Source organism: Meleagris gallopavo, chromosome 5 (assembly GCF_000146605.3).
Source record: "Meleagris gallopavo isolate NT-WF06-2002-E0010 breed Aviagen turkey brand Nicholas breeding stock chromosome 5, Turkey_5.1, whole genome shotgun sequence".
Taxonomy (NCBI): domain Eukaryota; kingdom Metazoa; phylum Chordata; class Aves; order Galliformes; family Phasianidae; genus Meleagris; species Meleagris gallopavo.
Genome location: NC_015015.2, coordinates 47746690 through 47764532, shown reverse-complemented (window position 1 = coordinate 47764532; position 17843 = coordinate 47746690). Strand labels below are relative to the sequence as shown.

The 17843-nt window shown below is 37.9% G+C and overlaps 1 protein-coding gene across 1 annotated transcript; it reads right to left on the bottom strand.

Moving 5' to 3' along the window:
- Window positions 1-3828: 3828 nt before the first annotated feature.
- Window positions 3829-17843, bottom strand: YY1 (YY1 transcription factor). The gene is made up of 4 exons (XM_003206722.4): window positions 17614-17843; window positions 8263-8323; window positions 5784-5942; window positions 3829-4997 (listed from the first exon to the last, which is right to left on the bottom strand). The coding sequence occupies exons 1-4, from the start codon at window positions 17826-17828 to the stop codon at window positions 4815-4817; spliced, it is 618 nt and encodes a 205-aa protein (XP_003206770.1). The 5' UTR covers window positions 17829-17843; the 3' UTR covers window positions 3829-4814.

Here is a 17843-nt window from a genome sequence, read left to right as displayed (position 1 = left end):
AAATAGCCCCTCTCCCAGCTGAAAGCATATAATTAATATTTTATTATATTTCCAGACTTCTCTTAAAGATATTCAATAACCTTGGATGTACGGATCCTCTAAGAATATCCAATCATTGTCACACTCAACTCAACTCACAGTTCTAACATGCCATTGCCTTGCTGGTACTTTTTACCTAAATACAAAGTCATATTTCTTACTCTCCTTCTCTGGTGTATGAAAATCTTACTTTGACACTGTTACACTCAGAGCCTGACAAAGTCTACTGCACAACACAGTAACCCCTACAGCCACACCATTTTGCTCACAGATTCTAGGATTCAGAAGGGCACCCTGACACGTGGCTGTCTGCTGGTACAGCCTGATAATTCACTGCCATCTCCACCTCTAGGCAAACTATTATTCAACAGTACCTGTGCACACTAAAATATCAACATAGATGCTGCTTACTTTCACGTCAACTACGGAGAAACTACATTTAAACCTATGGGAACACAGTATAAGAGTGATGTCAAGAGAAGAATCCAGAAGTCCTGCTGACTCAGTGGGTTCTCTCTCTCCATCTCAGTTCAAAAATTAGCCATTATTTCTATAGAACTTGCTCCTGCAGAGTTTCCAAGTTACACGGGAACCTGCTGTGTAATTCACAAGAGAAATCTTATGCCCACATCTAAATAGGCAATAGAGAGTAAAGTCCGCAAGAAGGAAAGTATCCAACTAGCCTCCAATCTTAAATCTGCGACCTTTTCTGTGAGGAGGAAAAAAAGAAAAAAAGAAAAGAGGACTTATGAAGAGAATTATGAAGTTGTCTAAACTGCAGGTGCTATTGCCAATCTTAGTCATTTGCCTGAACCAGCATAAAACACTTCGTTGTACTTGAGAGGGGTCAGGATCTGAAAAATTCAGAAGAGCACTTCTGTGGAGTCTCAATGGATGAATTTTCTCCAGAAGAATATTTAGTGTTCTAAACTAGTGTTCTAGACTACTTTCAAAGAAATTAAAGCCTCCAAGGAAAACTGCCTTAATACAGGATTGCGAGTACAAACTTGAGTTGATTTACCTTCAGCAAAGAGAAATAAAATGGATATGGTGAAATGACCTTACCGACTAGTAGCCACCTGGGTAGCATTTAAACTTTACTCTGAAACCATCTTCACACTACTGGCATTCTCCGACTTGATAGTAGATCAATTTGTAGATCAAACAAATACCGAATCTCATGTTAATATAAAGCTTTCAGAAGTCTTCATTATTTCTTTATAGTTTTAAGCAACACAGGAACATTAGTGAAGTTAATAAACCACTGCTTGTAATATATACACATTTTAAATGCCTTTTATATTATATGTAATACAAACCGAGTAGCAAGAACTGAATATTCAGGAATGCTAGTCATTACGAGCTGTCCTTGAGTTTATTCACCTGAAGAGAAAGACTGATCAGTTCCAGTCTTTCCAAGGCATGCACTGACGAAATCTATCCCATGAGAACCTTAGGGCAACTGAGGACCAAGTGGTAACATCTTTCATAACCACTTTAAAACATTAGCTTTATTCAAATATTTAAAATCCCAATACTTTCGTTATCGTTGTTAAGCATCTCTTCTTTTGCTCTTCATTCACTGTGGAATAGGCAGAAAGGAACTTTATCTGCCTTGAAAATATTACTGCTGACAACTTACGTTGTTAGAAAACGTTCTGTGTATAGCTTGATTGACAATTTGTGACCATGGCAGAGAAAAAGAAGAAAAAAAAAAAAGAAACATCAGACTGTGCTATCTCAACAGTGAACTTCTTGGTCCAAAAAGAAGATAATTAGTGCCAAGGGCAAGCAGCATGGCCACGGTTCTTGCAAAGAGCAATAAAGGAGATCTCAGTGTTGTATGTTAAGAATTTATTCACTTACCATTTCAAAGCTGGTACTTTCATACCTGGGCTCGTCCCACTCACTTTTTAACAACACTAGTCATTAGAACTAATGAGTACGTAAGCTCCATTTGCCTCATATTTAAAACAAGAACTACTGCTACAAGTAGAACACAGACACAGCAAAAAAGTCTATTAAGTTCTACAATTAAAAACCCAGTTCAAAAGATGGAAAGCTTCAAGAACTTATGTGCATGCAGTCTTACAGAATTTTCTCCTTCTATTTCAACTGCAGGAGAACCAGTCAAGGTAACATAAGTTTAATGGCATGAGGAACACTTACATCTTTTGCCCCTTTAAAAACTACAGGCTGCACTCCCCCATCCCTCATACTCTCCTCTTCTTACCTGAACTTGCTCACAAATTCATGCTATAAAGAAGGAAGTTGTGCTAGAGGCTGACAACAAAGTGGACTCCAAACTTTGTTGTTACTCTCAAAACTTGTAATTTCACTGAAAATGCATAGGGAGAGCTCTGCAATCACCTAATCCTGAAGTCTTAAGAACACAATGTGCCAGTTATACTATAATGCATAAATAACTTACAGAAGCTGCTCACTGTTTTTATTCAATCCCAGTATGAAATTCACTAGGTAACAAAGCAAGATCTTTCATGTTGTTAAATGTTGCTCCTTAGACTCAGGGAAGCCCTGAATACTGACTAATTTGAGGCTTAGATGAATTTTTTGGAGAGATGCTCCCTTACACAGATGCAATAGAACTAGGGACAATACAAGTTTCAGTTCCCAGCACGGCTTCAAATCAAGATTAAATGTAACTCAGTGGCAAATACATGTAACAAGGATAAGGAACTGACACCATCAAGCAATCCCTTTACCTTGCAACTCAGTATAACTGGTTCCATTTTATAACACAGGAGAGCAGAGTTTCATGCAAGACTAAAACCACATATACTATTAAAAAAAAAAAAAAAGGTCAACTAGAACTAGACTGAACTCATTTTATTTCCTTCCAAAATGGACAGACACTAATTTAAATGAATACAGAATTTAACTGTAACTATACAAATTTAAGAATATTATCCTGCTCAATAACTGCTTTTAAAAATATATATATACTGCCAAAGTCCTAGTGCATTCCTTATAATGAAATAGCCCACCTCTCTTCCTACCCCGATAACCTCAGACTAGAACCACAGAGTTCAGATTAACTTAGGTACAGATAGCAATTCTCTTGCTTTTCAGTGTAGTTTTGTATTATCAAGGCTTTTTCCCCAGTCCACCACACTTGGTCTCAAAAGTAAGACTTACTGTGTTAGCCATGAAGTTTGACAAACCTTGTAAGAAACAAATTCAGATTAACAGTTTTTAGTATAAAATACATGTCACATCCCTCTAAAAAAATAATACTTCTCAATTTGTGTATGCTCTTATGTTTATTAGTCTGTCACATTTTTACTATATTATCTGCAAATTTCTAATTTTGAACACTTGAACAAACGAGTAGTAACCACTTTTAGCCCGACCTTCCAAAATCCATGAAGTTCTTTGAGAACCATGAGTTCCTGTTCTAAAGTAAAAGGCATCCAAGGAGGTTCCAAGAAATATTCAGTCAAACAAGACAGCCAAAAGAAGACAACAGCTTTCTTTTTTCTGCTGAGACCAAGCCCTATAGTTCTCCCATGTTCTACTGCGTTTAAACCTCCAAGATTCCTTACTTCAACTAAGCACAGTGCCCATTTAGCTATTTACTGTATTGTTTCACCTACTTGCTTGCTTTCCAGGTATACTGAAATCTCACTACACTGATGAGTCTCCAAATCTCCATTAATGGAAGTCTAGATCACACACACAAAAAAATTATAGTCATCAATTACATTTATGTATACCACCTGATGTGGCATTATGTAATTTCATCACAAATCATTGTAATTGAATGCAAAGTAAGGAAACTTGAGTTTATTTAGCTTCCAATATCGGGAAGATCAAGAGGAACTAGGATTGCTCTGGACAAAAGAAAATAGACTGTGCTTACAGATCATTTTCTGCCATATTCTTTCTTTAGGACGACTGTTTTATTGTTGCCCTTTCTATTACATGGGATGTACATATTATCAGGTGTTAATAAAAGGTCAGTGCCTGTACAATACATTCTACAACTGAGCACCACTTTCCGTAACTGAACAGGCAAAGAAATTACACTGAACACCAGCATCTGGCAGTATTTCTCCAAAAAAAGTGACTAAAATGGGTTTAAATTGATTAACACTATTAAATCACATCTAATATTTGATACTACATGATTTCATTACAGCTATACGATACAATTATACAAAATGTGTTAACATCAAAGAATACAACCAAAATTAAGATAGCAAACAAAACCTATATAACTTTTTTCTTTACAGGAAAATACTTTTGAAGTATGCATGTAACTGCCCATTCTTTTAAAGAAAATCTACCGCAAGCAAGTTATCAACCTCCAGAAAATCACACATAGCATTACTACGCATATCCCCAAAAAGTGTACAATATGCACACTTGGAATACAAAATTAAAAAAATTGTAAGCAACAGGTGAGCTCCATATTTATAAGAATGTGAAAAGTAGTCCCATTTTAGCACTGTTGTATAAAGAATCGTCTTTTTTGATGCAAGTTCACGAACCGGCCCTTCTGGTCAGGGCCACACTTTACAAAACACCGTGTTCTTGAAACGGGATTACAGAGCAAGGTAGAGCATCTCAGCAAGGTCACCTGAAAGTTTTTTGCTTTTTATTTACTACTTATCAAAACATGTCCTTTAGGTTTGTAGGGTTCTTTTTTTTTTTTAAAATTCTTTCCTAGAAACAATATACAAAGGGGAAGCGTATTTATTTTCAATTCATTCTCCTGTAAGATGGTTTGAGTTCAAGAACTTTTCCTCCAACTTTCACTGGTTGTTTTTGGCCTTAGCATGTGTTAAAATGTGAGATTTCAGGTTAGTTGATTGCGCAAACTTCTTATTGCAGCCATCAAATGGGCAAACATAGGGCCTGTCGCCAGTATGAATTCGCACATGTGTGCGTAAATTGAAGTCCAGTGAAAAACGCTTTCCACATCCTTCAAATGTACACTGTTGAAAGGAAAACACACATTCTATTAGCTAAGAAAAGTAGCACAAAGTAGAACAACATTCTAACACTGCACAAGCATAAAAAGAGATGTTGAGAATTATTATAAGCACATCTGTAGGCGTCACCACTAAACTGTGCATATCACTGAATGCTGCAAGTCAAATTTCTGAAATCATTTATTTCTCCAGTAAATAAGTAACCAGAAATGCATATCTCAAGTGCATTGGAGAGAACAGCATGCTGAAGACCACGAATGCCTGAGAAGACTATTTATGTGAGTAAGATCATATGAAGTAGGCTGGGGACCTCTGGTGGTATGATTTCATACGAATGGAAGGACACTCAATTAACTGCCATAATTTGAAAACTGATTGATATCTACTACTATAAATTAGTATCAGAAGACTAAAAGCAAAGAACTCCGAGAGTCAGTTGTCTGCAGGACTATCATAGCACTCCTCAGATGGAGGAAGAATACATTTTCTTCATTCAGTAGTAACTGAAAATTTCATTTTTAAAGTGGGCATATATATAATTTTACATTTTTTATAGACAATATCTTCTGCGTACAAACAAGTCATTAACTCCTATTAAAAGGCCACAGAAGTAGACAAAGGATAACCTAAAGAGACTCCCAGTTTTAAACATCATCATTCAGTGCTTCATGTGGTCTTCTAATAAACGAAGAAAAAACACATTATCCCCAAAGTGATACAGAAGTCATGTTAGAGTTACACTCTATTCATATTCTCACAAATAAGTTGTAGTCTGGAAGTTTACAATACCTGAAAAGGTTTCTCTCCAGTATGAACTAGTTGATGTCGCTTTAGTTTCGAGCTCTCCACAAAGGCTTTGCCACATTCTGCACATACATGTACTCGAGGGCCATGAGTGTGCAGATGCTTCCTCATAGCAGAGTTGTCCCTGAACATCTTTGTGCAGCCCTTAAAAACAACAGTGAAATTCAATTAGCATGTAAGCTAGTACTTACAATAAGTTTTATCTGCTTCAATAAAAGCATTTAACATGCTTTCATATTCTGAATCTTTCTTCTAAGATGGCCATGAGAAGGAGACCCCTATCATTTATTAAAAAAAAAACACAACTACATAATGAGAGCTATCATTTGTAAAGCTAAACAAACAAAAAAAACCTCTATTCTCACTTAGAGTTATGAACCATGTGCACTCAAATAAATAATAGAACAGTTTCATGGAAAAGATGCAGCTCTGGAAGAAGCTAATGAATGAACTAAATAAAAGCACATACACTTTCAGGGAAAATTAAAAAAAAAACAAAACATCAGATAGAATGATAGTTCATGGCTAGCTATGGTATATCCTTTAACATGCTGTATACTGGCTACTAGAGTACACCAATAAGTGATATATTCTGTAATAATATATCACAGGCTATTCTCTAGCACAAACCTGCACCTGCACTGCTACCTCTCCCAGCTTTCCATCCTTTTCCTTCTCTGCCTTTCTCACTCCCCGGGAAGAGATATGAGTGTTTCCACACATAATAGCTTACAAATACCACCTGGTGCACACTTAAAGAAGACCACCAAACACTATCACTTTGGGATAAAAAGACAACAATTGCTTAAACAGTTTAAACCCACTGGGAAACTAAATGAGGTTGAAGAATTTGAGAGTTACTGTCAACTCAATCTAAAAGAAGATATTCATTTCAACTCAGTACGGAACCAGAGGCTCTTAATCTAGGGCACACACTGCATTAATACAGGACTACTTCTTTTGATTCCGGACAACGCTTAAGCTAGCAGTGGCGTGGCACTCTCTATTCAAACTTTCTTTCAATAGAAGTCTATAATATGTTTTACAACTGTATTTCTTACATTATCTAATGCTTCACTAAATTCCTTTAACCATTTTACACTCTGGGTACTCCAAATGACACTCTTTTTACGTAGAACTACCAACATGGCTAGGTTACGAGTTGCACAGTTCAACAACAGAAACTAAAGAAACAATCAACTGCTAGTATTCTATTCTACTATTCTACATGCTTTCTCTGTGGAAACTACTTCTCCAAAACTAATAACCACATTTAAACATGCCTCATTTCTTAATAAAAACGGGAAATTAACACTTTCAAGAAAAGTTCTCTCTTCAGGTACTAGAATTCAACTAATTTAAGAAGTACTTCACCAAAATGATACCATGAACTTGTCTGCATTTACTTTGAAGTTTCTGCATGCCTCTGACAGGAACAATTACATCTTCTGTAATATTGTTCTTTTTTAATCTGAAACCAAACGTACAACACTAGAAAATAGAGGAGGTGGAAGGATATTTTTCTCCCTGTTTAGATGAAGTTGAAGCTATGAAAAAGTAAATAGAAAATGAAGGCATCACTCCTCACTAGTGTAAGAATAAATGTATCTCCACACACTGAACTTCAGTACAAGCATGACACATGAAGAATGTAAAGAACTGGAAATCAATAGAAGCACAAAGAGGAATCCAGAACTAAGTGACAATTTCTTTCACTACAACTGCCAGGACGAAGCCCTCTACTCATGCCCTCTAATATGCACTATTAACTATCTCCCCTGATTGTTTGCTCAGCCTCTCACTATCTAGATCAGAAGTCAGCAAGATTGTATTTGTCTTTTTCCATTACAAGCTAAGTTGGCTAACAGAAGCTCTACAGAAGCTGGGTAATGCAGTAATGCTAGATGCTACCAGTTTAAGTGACTAGCAAAATTTATTCAAGACTCTGCCTTCCCCACTAAAAGTAGATCAGAATTGTTATCTCCAAACCCCTCTCTCAAAACGATGCATCCCCCAGCTCTGTGGAATGTAATTCCAGTCTTCCAATAATGCTAACTTTGGCATCTGCACCACAGATTGCTGATTCCTGATCTAGACTCCCAAATCTGTCATAGCTTCCAAGCAGATGATATATAGATCTTAGGAACGTACTTTGAACAGCTTTCAGAACATTCTTTCAAGTATGTATTCTTGGGTGGCGGGAAATCACAACAGTAAAAGCAGCATGTTAGGGACTGTGCATCATGGTTACCAGAAGATTAGGGATGCACTAACCTTAAGACAAGAATTGGGAATAATACATTATTCAGTTGAAGGTTTTTAAGGAAGCTTCTATAGAGTGATAAGTTAAATACAGTTAGCAGTGTATAAACAGCAAGACAATTTACTTATTGTCAAGAGAATATCAATACAAAATTCTGATCTACAAACTGCTACCTACTCAAAAGCTGAGCACTTCACTTACTTTGTGAGGACAAGCTATCGTACGTGGAGCATCATCTTCCTTAATTTTTCTTGGCTTCATTCTTAAAAAGAAAAAATAAAAAAAACATTAGTAGAAAGACACTGGTAGGCAGCCTTTCTCCAATAACTGCCTTCATAATGCACACATTTATTTGATAGTATCATGTGAACCATTAATATTCAGTTTAACGCCTTTAAAAGCCTTACAATAACACTAACAGCATATTTTGGTATTTGGAAAATCCAGCTTTTTGAACAGGACCTCTTAAACAGAGAATAAACTACTTAATACTACATTCCTTGTCCTCTGAACATGTGAAAAGAGGGTTTTCCCAATTTACTTGAATTGTAACTAGGACACTTTGTTTGAAAATTCCATTTTTCTTGTGCCTAAGTGGCTTATTTATCTTCACTTCTCCACCTTGCACCAGGACATTAAGGACAGAGTAGTTTCAACAGTTTTTAGAATCAAAGAATGACTTGGACTGGAAGGAACCTTAAAGATCAGACTGCCAACCTCTTGCCACTGGCAGAGACATCTCCCTTTAGGCCTACGTTGCCCAAAGCCTCATCCAATCTGGCTCTGAACTTCTCCAAGGATGGAGCATCCACAGCTTTCCTGGGGTACCTGTTCCAGTGCTTCACCACCTCGTAAGGAATAATTTCTCCTTTATACGTAATCTAGAACTTATTCTCTTTAACACCATTATCCCCAGTTCTATCACTACATGGCCTTGCAGAAAGTCCCTCTCCAGCTTTCTTTTAGATCCCCTTTAGGTACCAGAAGGTTGGTCTAAGGTCTCTTCTCCAGAATGGACGCCTCTCTTCGTCTTCATAGAAGAGGTGCTTCAGCAGTCTGATCATCCTCATGGCCTTCTCTGGACTTGTTCCAACGGATCCATGTCCTTCATGTGCAGAGAGCCCCACACTACTCTAAGGTGGGGTCTCATGAGACTGGAGTACACAAGGAGAATTACCTCCCTCAGCCTGCCTGTCATGCTAGTAGTTTCACCAGTAGTTTCACCAATACAAAAGCAGAGAAGGTAGGCAAGTTGTGGAACTTACACAGACAATGTAGACATCTGTTACGACCACAGAAACTGTAACTGATATTTCTTGAAGTTATTGTACACATGGACTCCACTCCTGAAAACTGACAAGCAATCATCTATTTTACTTTGGCCACTGATAGGGATATTTACCATTACGTAACAGATGCCAGTAGCCTCCAGTGACCGTACTAGGCACCAGTAAATGAACACTTGCATAGAAATTGAGTGTTTCAAATGCAGTCATAACACTCCCTGTAGACAACAATGTTATTATGGTCTTGCTCTAACAGCTATCTGTCTGAGAGTCCAAAAAGAGATAAGCAGAGTCTGCTGGTATCTAAGATACTTCTAAGCCCTAGAAGTAGACCCTGAAAACAGATGTGGAATAAAGGACTTCTGAGAAGAGACTTCAAAATAGTATGTGCCTTTTTAACATACATTATTAACAGTTGGTCTGAAACAGGATAAAATGCAACTTCTAAATGTTCAAAACAATTCTGAAGAGCTGCAGGGAATATAAGTTAAAAGTTCTTCATTTCAACTATGTAACCATTTGTTTCTTCGAAGATACACTCCAGGGCTGACACTGCCACATTCCTTGAAGAAGCACTAAAATCTGCGGTTTCACTTGCCTCATTCACGTGGACATACAGGGGGAAGACAAGAATGGAAGGCATCCTGAGGCTGGATTAAGGCTTAACAAGCGAAAACTGTCACTGAAAATTCCCGAAGATTAGATTCAGGAAAATCTCCTTAGAACTACCAACAGTCTCCTACTGTTCTGTGGGCAACCACTTGCCCCTCAGAAACAGAATCATAATCATAGAATGGCTTGGGTTGGAAGAAACTCCAAGGACGATCAAGTTCCAACGCCTCTATCACAAGCAGGGACCCCCTTCAACAGTTCCGCATCTTTCCTGTGTCGGGGGCCCCAGACCTGGACGCAGTACTCCAGCAGGGGCCTCACAAAGGCAGAGTAGAGAAGAACAATCACCTCCCTGTCCCTGCTGGCCACCCCCTTCTGATGGAGCCCAGGATGCCCTTGGCCTTGCAAGCTACAAGAGTACACTGCTGGCTCACGTTCAGTTTTTCATCCACCAGGACTTCCAGGTCCTTCTCTGCAGGGTTACTCTCAAGGAGTTCTTGTTCTTCTTGTATACATATCCGAGATTACTCTGACCCCAGTGCAAAACCTTGCGTTTTGCTATGTTGAACCTCATTAGGTCCAAACAGGCCAACCTTTCAGGTATAATGCAACTCCTTCCCATGCTGCAGACATGCAATCATTTACAGGTTAAAGCACTTAATAATTAGTAATTTCTTTGACACATTACAAATAAATAAATAAACAAATAAATAAATTTTAAAACCCCACCACCCTAAGATTTAATGGCTACCATTTGTTTCTTTCTCAGAGAAGACACTCCTGCTGGCTCAGCATCTGCAGACTACACTGAATATGTACAATGCAAACCAAAGAACACTGTAGTCTCCTGAAAGTGTTAAAAATATGTGATAAAAACATGGGAACTGGGGATTCAACAATCCTCCAGAAAATGGGTGTGAGGTATTTGTATTGACAAGGTTTTTCTTGTGCCACTGCCAGCACCATCAATCTTGAACACAGAAAGTTATTTTTGTTCCTGCAGGCCATCCTCTTTATTATCTTAACCTTTCTGGTAACTTTTCCTGAGATTACAGACTAGCTTAGATGATCTTATGATGATATTTAATTTGTATGATCCAACTGGCATACAGAATGGTGGTGCTGAGTTTAGCTTAACGTAAGTAAAGGTTTGGATTTTAGATGTTCAAAAATGTAACAACGGTAGAGGCACCGAGCCCAAAACCTATGGCCATGATATCATCAGAAACACTACTTTAATAGGCAATTCTTGCACTACTCATACACGGTGTAAGAAATCACTGATCATTGTTCATTGGAATCTATGTAGACAATAACCTAAAGAAAAATTGAAAGATATTTTCAAATGATCAAAGGACCAAAAAAGGTTTTGGTCTTACTTTAAGCAAACTAACTTTCTGCAAAAGGAGATCATACTAGAACCTGGGTTGTTTCTCTTAATTACACTGCTGCAGCTCTTGCTGGTGGTTAGACATTTAAATCCCACCCAGTAGAGCATCTCTACCAGCTTCATCCAAGTTTTCTTAGTCTGAAATATTGATCAAAAACAGAACTCTAATACACACCAATATTTAAAACAACTGTAAACACAGTAGACACAACACACATTAATACCTGACTGGAACTACCAAAACAGCTGCCTTTGCAGAAAGTCAATTTACATGGCAGGTGCAGAAGAACTCTCACTTCTGCTGCAAGTTTCTGTTGGCCATGCCTCATAGGAACTTCTCCAGACTTCTTCAGAAAAATTGGAAGTAAACCTTTTGGATCACGGTTCTGGGGCAGTGCAATTAAAAACTAAACCTCTTAAATTGTATTTAAAGTATCATAATGGGGAAGGGAAGATGGGGGCGGGACAGAAGAAGGGAACAGATTACAAAGGTAAGCAACCTTACAACTTCATAGAATGAGGCCCATGAAAGCACCCTCTAACTCATGAAGGAAATTGTATGAAGTCGCAGGTATTAAACCATTCAACCCCTCAAAACCAAGAATGTTATTCTGTCGCTACAAAAGATGTAACAGAATGTAACAGCTAACTACTTCCTTTCACCCACCTAGAGAACCTGAAAAAACTTCAATCTCCACAATTGTGATGGAGATGGATACAATTGTTACAAACTGTTACGTTAAAGCACCAGCCAAAAACAACTAACAGCACAGGATTCCTGTTCCAGCACCTCCCTTTTATGCTTGTTAAACCTACATTCTCACATTCTTTTTTCTCCTTCTGTGCATAAACCTCAACAGTGTTGCTCTCTCAGGCAACTTCTCTTCCTTGAGGTCTCTGATGACCAGAAGTAATAATTCACCTTTATAGATGCCTGAATCTCCATGAATAGAGAACGAGGGAATTGTTCTCTACCAGTAGTGTCTCTACACTTATGCTTGCCCTCACTCTGTCACAACCCTTGCACTGCCCTACCGAGGCAGAAATAGCGTGAGTCCCTGCCTATTTGTTAGCGCTGAAGGACTCTTGAAACTGGCCAGACTGGCTTTTAGATAAATAGCCACAAGAGGAGTGGCACAAGGCGTCCTAGGAATTTATCTACAATCAAAGAGCCCACAGTTATTGTTTTAGTATGCTTTGTCCACAAACAGGCAGAAAAACTGTCATAAAATTAAACTGTTCTTGCTCATCCTAAGGTTCTGGCAAAAATAGTTACTAGTTTTGCTCTGCACAACTGGAACGTGTTAGTGAGAAAGTGACCCTTGCAGTGTTGTACAGAGAAAGAGATTCTCCTCCCCCAGTAAAACAATGTGAGTAAAGTAATTGTCAGTTTACTGCCCTTTTAAGTTTCCCAGCAAGAACAAAACCAGTACAAAAGTGTGTACTTTAAAAAGAGGCCTAAGTCATATAAATCTAGGTGGCCAGAATGCTTTGCCACTCTTAAGAAGGGTGTCTGATTTCAAACTCTAAGGCAGCTTCCTCTCCTTTGTTTTCTATCCATTTTGGAAAGTGATCTGTCTTTCAGAAAAGGTACTAAGAGGAGCAGAAGATAAAGCCACGGAAAGGCTGGATTTTAGCACCAAGTCCCCTTGCTGTGCCAATTCCCCAGCTACACCATCCTCCCCTTTTATTTTTTGCATTTTATTTGTGTTTGTTCTCTGCTGTCTTTAGCCAGTTCAGTCACGTATCTGCCAAAGGGGAAAATGAGAGGGAAAAAAAATTAAATTAAAATTAGGGATGTTGGTTTTAAGCGGCTTTGGGGGAATTTCAAGACATCTTCCACATTCAGCAACTGAAAATACGGTCCAAGCTTTTATGACTTCTTCACACAGAATTACCTGTAATCTATTCAGACTTGGATGCAACATTTTACTTCACCTTAGGGGAATTTCAGTGTCCCAGATGAAACGTATCAAAAAAGAGAGCAGTAATTACTAGGTTTCATCTCTTTCTTAGCAGTTCACAACTAATATTACACATTGTGATCTGACTGCCAAAGAGAAATGCCCAAATTCTTTTTCACTTTCTTTTTTATTGCTCTTTTGAAGTATACATGAGACACATAATAGAAATGTTATTTGCAAAAGTCCTTAAGGACTTTTTTACCAACCAGGTAAAATGTATAGATCTTCTAAAAATAACTGAACACATATCAGTGTTCTGACTCAGCTTGTTTATTTGCAGCATCTTCACCAGTTTGAGAATGTATAAAAACCCTTCCAGGAAGTAGCAGTTCCAGTTATAAGGCCCAGATTCCTGCTACACTACTCAATGACAAATGCATCAGGAAAATAAAAATAAAAATAAAAAAGTAAAATAAAACTGGAGCTCAGCTGCTGAAATGCTTGCTCTGCTATGCCACCTAGCCGTTGTGCAGCAGCGCTGCCTCTTCCATATGCTCAGTTACTGCAGTTTGGCATTCATTTACTTATTTATCAAAAGGCTGCAGTGCTACAGAAGATTTCAAGCATCCAAATGTCCACCCACACTTCACTCCTCACTAAGGACTCAGAAGTCCAGACCCCTGCACGAAATCTGTTCATACTACAATTAAATTCTAACACAGCCACAGTTTTGAATTAGGAGGCTGCAAAGCAAACCTTTAACTTGTCCAAGCTTTGCCTATTCAAAGTCAACCTCAGACATTTGTTCGTATAAATTAATGCAACCATCTCAGTCAAGTTAATCAAAAATAAGCTGCATGGTTATACAGTGAATCAAGCCTCATTTTTAGTATCTCATTTCTACAAATGCACTGTTTTTCCAAAAATCTTTAAGAAAACCCGTCCTAACATAACTTGTTTTTGACTATACAAAATTAACTTAGTATTAAATTCTCCTAGCCAGTTTATGCTTCTTTTATAGTAGACTAGATTTTTTTTTCTTTAAACCATTGAACTTAAATCAATACTTTCAGCAGAGCACATGAAACCTCTTGAGTTTTGAATTCATGTGCTGCTCAAAGTTCTCAAAATACATCAAAAAATTTCACAACTCTGTATTTTCAAGAAGTTTCTCAAGCAATGCTTGAAACTTTCAAAGAACTTTACATTAAATAAGCAAATCCTTTTAGGAGTAAAAATACACTATACTCCTAGTACCTCCAAAGTCAATTCTCATACAAATACTAAGCTTTTTCCTCCACTTTTGCTGGGCAAAGTTTCTGGTGATAGCTGTATGTGGTATTCAGATAAATGTGACAATTACTACTAGAAAAATGATTTGCACGTATTAGAGCTTGAATACAAGCTATTTGCTTAAGTGGGTCTTTGCTTCATTCCCTGTGAGAGGATCAACACCATAGCAGTGTTCTAATACACCCATATCGTCAATCTCAGCTATACACAATCATTTCAGATCTAACGTACAACCGTTTTCTTTTTCATGTTTCTTTCTTAAGTCAAGAATAAGAAGTTGGTTCTAGAAGAGCAAGTCATTGATTCTGACCAAGAAGTCAAAGGTTTTCCAAAAACATTGCATGCCTGAGGTTTTTACATATCTAGAATGAAGCTATCACTAATTTGTACAGGATTTGAGCAACTCAGGGATGCTGTCAAAGGCAACACGTTCCCAATGCCAACATGCATTTGCCCTATGACTAAAGATCAAATTTCATCTCCTGTACAAAGATATATGAGCAGAAAAAGTATGAGACCATCCATATAAAACTCAATTTTTCCGTTACCTGCTGTGAATTCTAGCTCTAGAATTCCCTAGAACATTCCACCGAGAAAAAATGGGAATTTTACATTTACTGCCAGATGCCAGAAAAAGAATTCAAACCCAAAAATGCGGTACTTTTCACAACACTAAGAAGCATTCAGAAATATCTGACAGAAGCAATCTTGTAATTTCAAGACTTGGAAACCATATCAAGTATTTAAACCAATCTGGAGAGTAACACTCAGTATTTGCATGAAGACACTATGACAAGTTTGTTAAACTTCGTAACAGAAGACAGCTGTATGAAAGTACCTCAGTGCTTGGCAGAACCAAAGGTTTCAGAACATTCTGACATACTTGAGAGCATCATTCCATGCGCATGATTGGCAGAAATGTGTATGTTTAGAATTAGAATAGTACGTACACTAAGACTAACACTTAAATGTTTGCTTTCACAGAAAATTATATTCACCCTCTCTGCAAGTCTCAGAGGAAAATGCATTCATTCTGAGCATGACCAACAAACCAAATAACAACAGCAACAATAAGTGGAATCACCCACCATTTCAGATAAAATCTCTTCTTCAGTTCTTAATAGCTTTTTTTTAAACATAGCTTGCTCCAGAAGTAATGCCTCCTATTTATTTCCATGAGAACTACAACATGTACAGAAAGCAAAAGAACACAATTTGATTGAGCAAATTTTCTGCTAGAAAACACTATTTCTCAGCATAGTTACTAGCATTAGCTGTGCATTTTTGCCAGCCATGAACAAGAGCCTGCTTTCTGCACTTATAAAAAATCTGCACCATTGGAGGTGACACTGATGCTGTTGCCACTGCTGAAATGCACCACCCACTGCTTCACTGTGCTCACACCCACTGTTTGGTCTCCATAAAGATTCAGTGAGTGTTGATGATGTCAGTGGGTGCCATTTTTTCCCACATGGAGAAATTCAATGACAAACATTTGCTTCATACACATTTCCACATCAGGTGCCATTTTGTCAGGCTATTGCAAAGAAATACAATGTAAAGGAATACTGGTGGTAAAAGTTTCACTTCTACTGCCATACCACCAACATTTGACTCTGGCATCGTGAGCCAATGTAACAAAATAGAAGGCATTACTTTTAGAGCAGATCTTGTAATACACATTTTCAGATTAAATAGTTTTGCAGTGTTTGCTCCCTGCTTCTTTCTAGGAGCTTTCAGTATGCACAGTTCAATGGCTTAATGACAAGAACTGAGTGAAGAGAGTGTGCCAGAGGTCCTCCAGTGCATTCATAATGAAAACCAATAGAAGCAGTTTGTAAAAAGCAGCAAGATCAAACCAGGAAAGAACAGCAGACAAACCCTATTGAGCATCAAGATCCAACTAAGCAATCTACCCAATAAAAAAAACTGTGTCAACAGCCCTTGTAACCTAGCAAATAACTGAAAAACTCAGTGGCATTTCAAAAAGAACCACATTTTTTCATTGTGCCAGCTGACTTAGGAAGCAAGAGTAACAACTTCTGACCATCCACCGGCAGTGGTGATAAGCTTAAGTGATAAGGCTTTGCAACAGAGCTCTGCAGAACATCCAGCTAATAACAAAATGAAAATAAGATTGGTTTCATTCTTCTAACACTGGGAAAAAACGATCACAGCAGCTACAAGAAGCGAGCTGCTAAGCTGAAATTTTCAGAGACAAAGCATTAATGTTGTGCATGCACTGCATAAAGCAGTAACCTTTTGATAATTACAAGCATATGCACACAAAGAAGGCAACCCTCGTGTTGCAACAGGACTTTTCCCCAGTGACCTCACGATTGCCCTCTGGTGGCTACAGGCTGCCCAAGCACTCCGAACCTCACTAAGCGCTGCAGAAGAGCCACAAGAGCTCGGCCAGTGCTCCGTGTTGTAACACTGCTTCGGTGGCTTCACGAAATCTATTGGAAAATAAGTTATCTAGTAACTCAGGTCAATGGATTACATACATAGAAGTAAAAATCCTGTTTCACCAGAGGAAAATCCAAGCAGTACAGCTAACAACTGCAAAACTGCAAGAATCAGTAGCACTTGAAAGCACGAGACACATCATTCTACTACAAAACTATATCTAAAACACAGCTTAAGGAGGGAGAAGCAAGAGAAAACAACAGCATGTGGTTTTACAAACTAAATATTTTAGCCTAGCTTTCTTATTCTGAACAATCCAAATGCTGCATCACATTTAATTTGGTCCTTTGTCACTGAAGAAGCTAAGACTACTCACACGAAAGATGAATTCTGTCATATCAAAGATGCAGTCTACCAAGGTATTTTGGCCTTGCCTGACCTAGTGAGAACTAAAAACCAGAAATCATCTGATGAATGTAGAACCCACTTATTTTAATACATCATTCACTGCTCTGTTCTGAATTTAGTTCCCTGGTTTAGAAGATGATTACACAGAATAAGTCATATTGAATTTATCATTTTTATTTCCTAACATTATTCTTGATTAAGCCACTGGAAAGAAAACAATTTTAGTTTGAAAATCCTTCTTCCTACTTACCTAGCAAATTCAGCCAGCTGCTTAGGGTCCGAGAGGTCAATGCCAGGTATTCCACCAGGAGGAAGCTTCTTTCCTGTCATGTACTCTGAGTAATCTGGAGGAGAATTCTCTCCAATGATCTGTTCTTCCACAACTGTTTCATGGTCAATATCTTTTTTATCATCTGAAACATACAAAATACTGAACTCAATACACACTGAAGATGAATACAGCATACTAACTATTAGGCT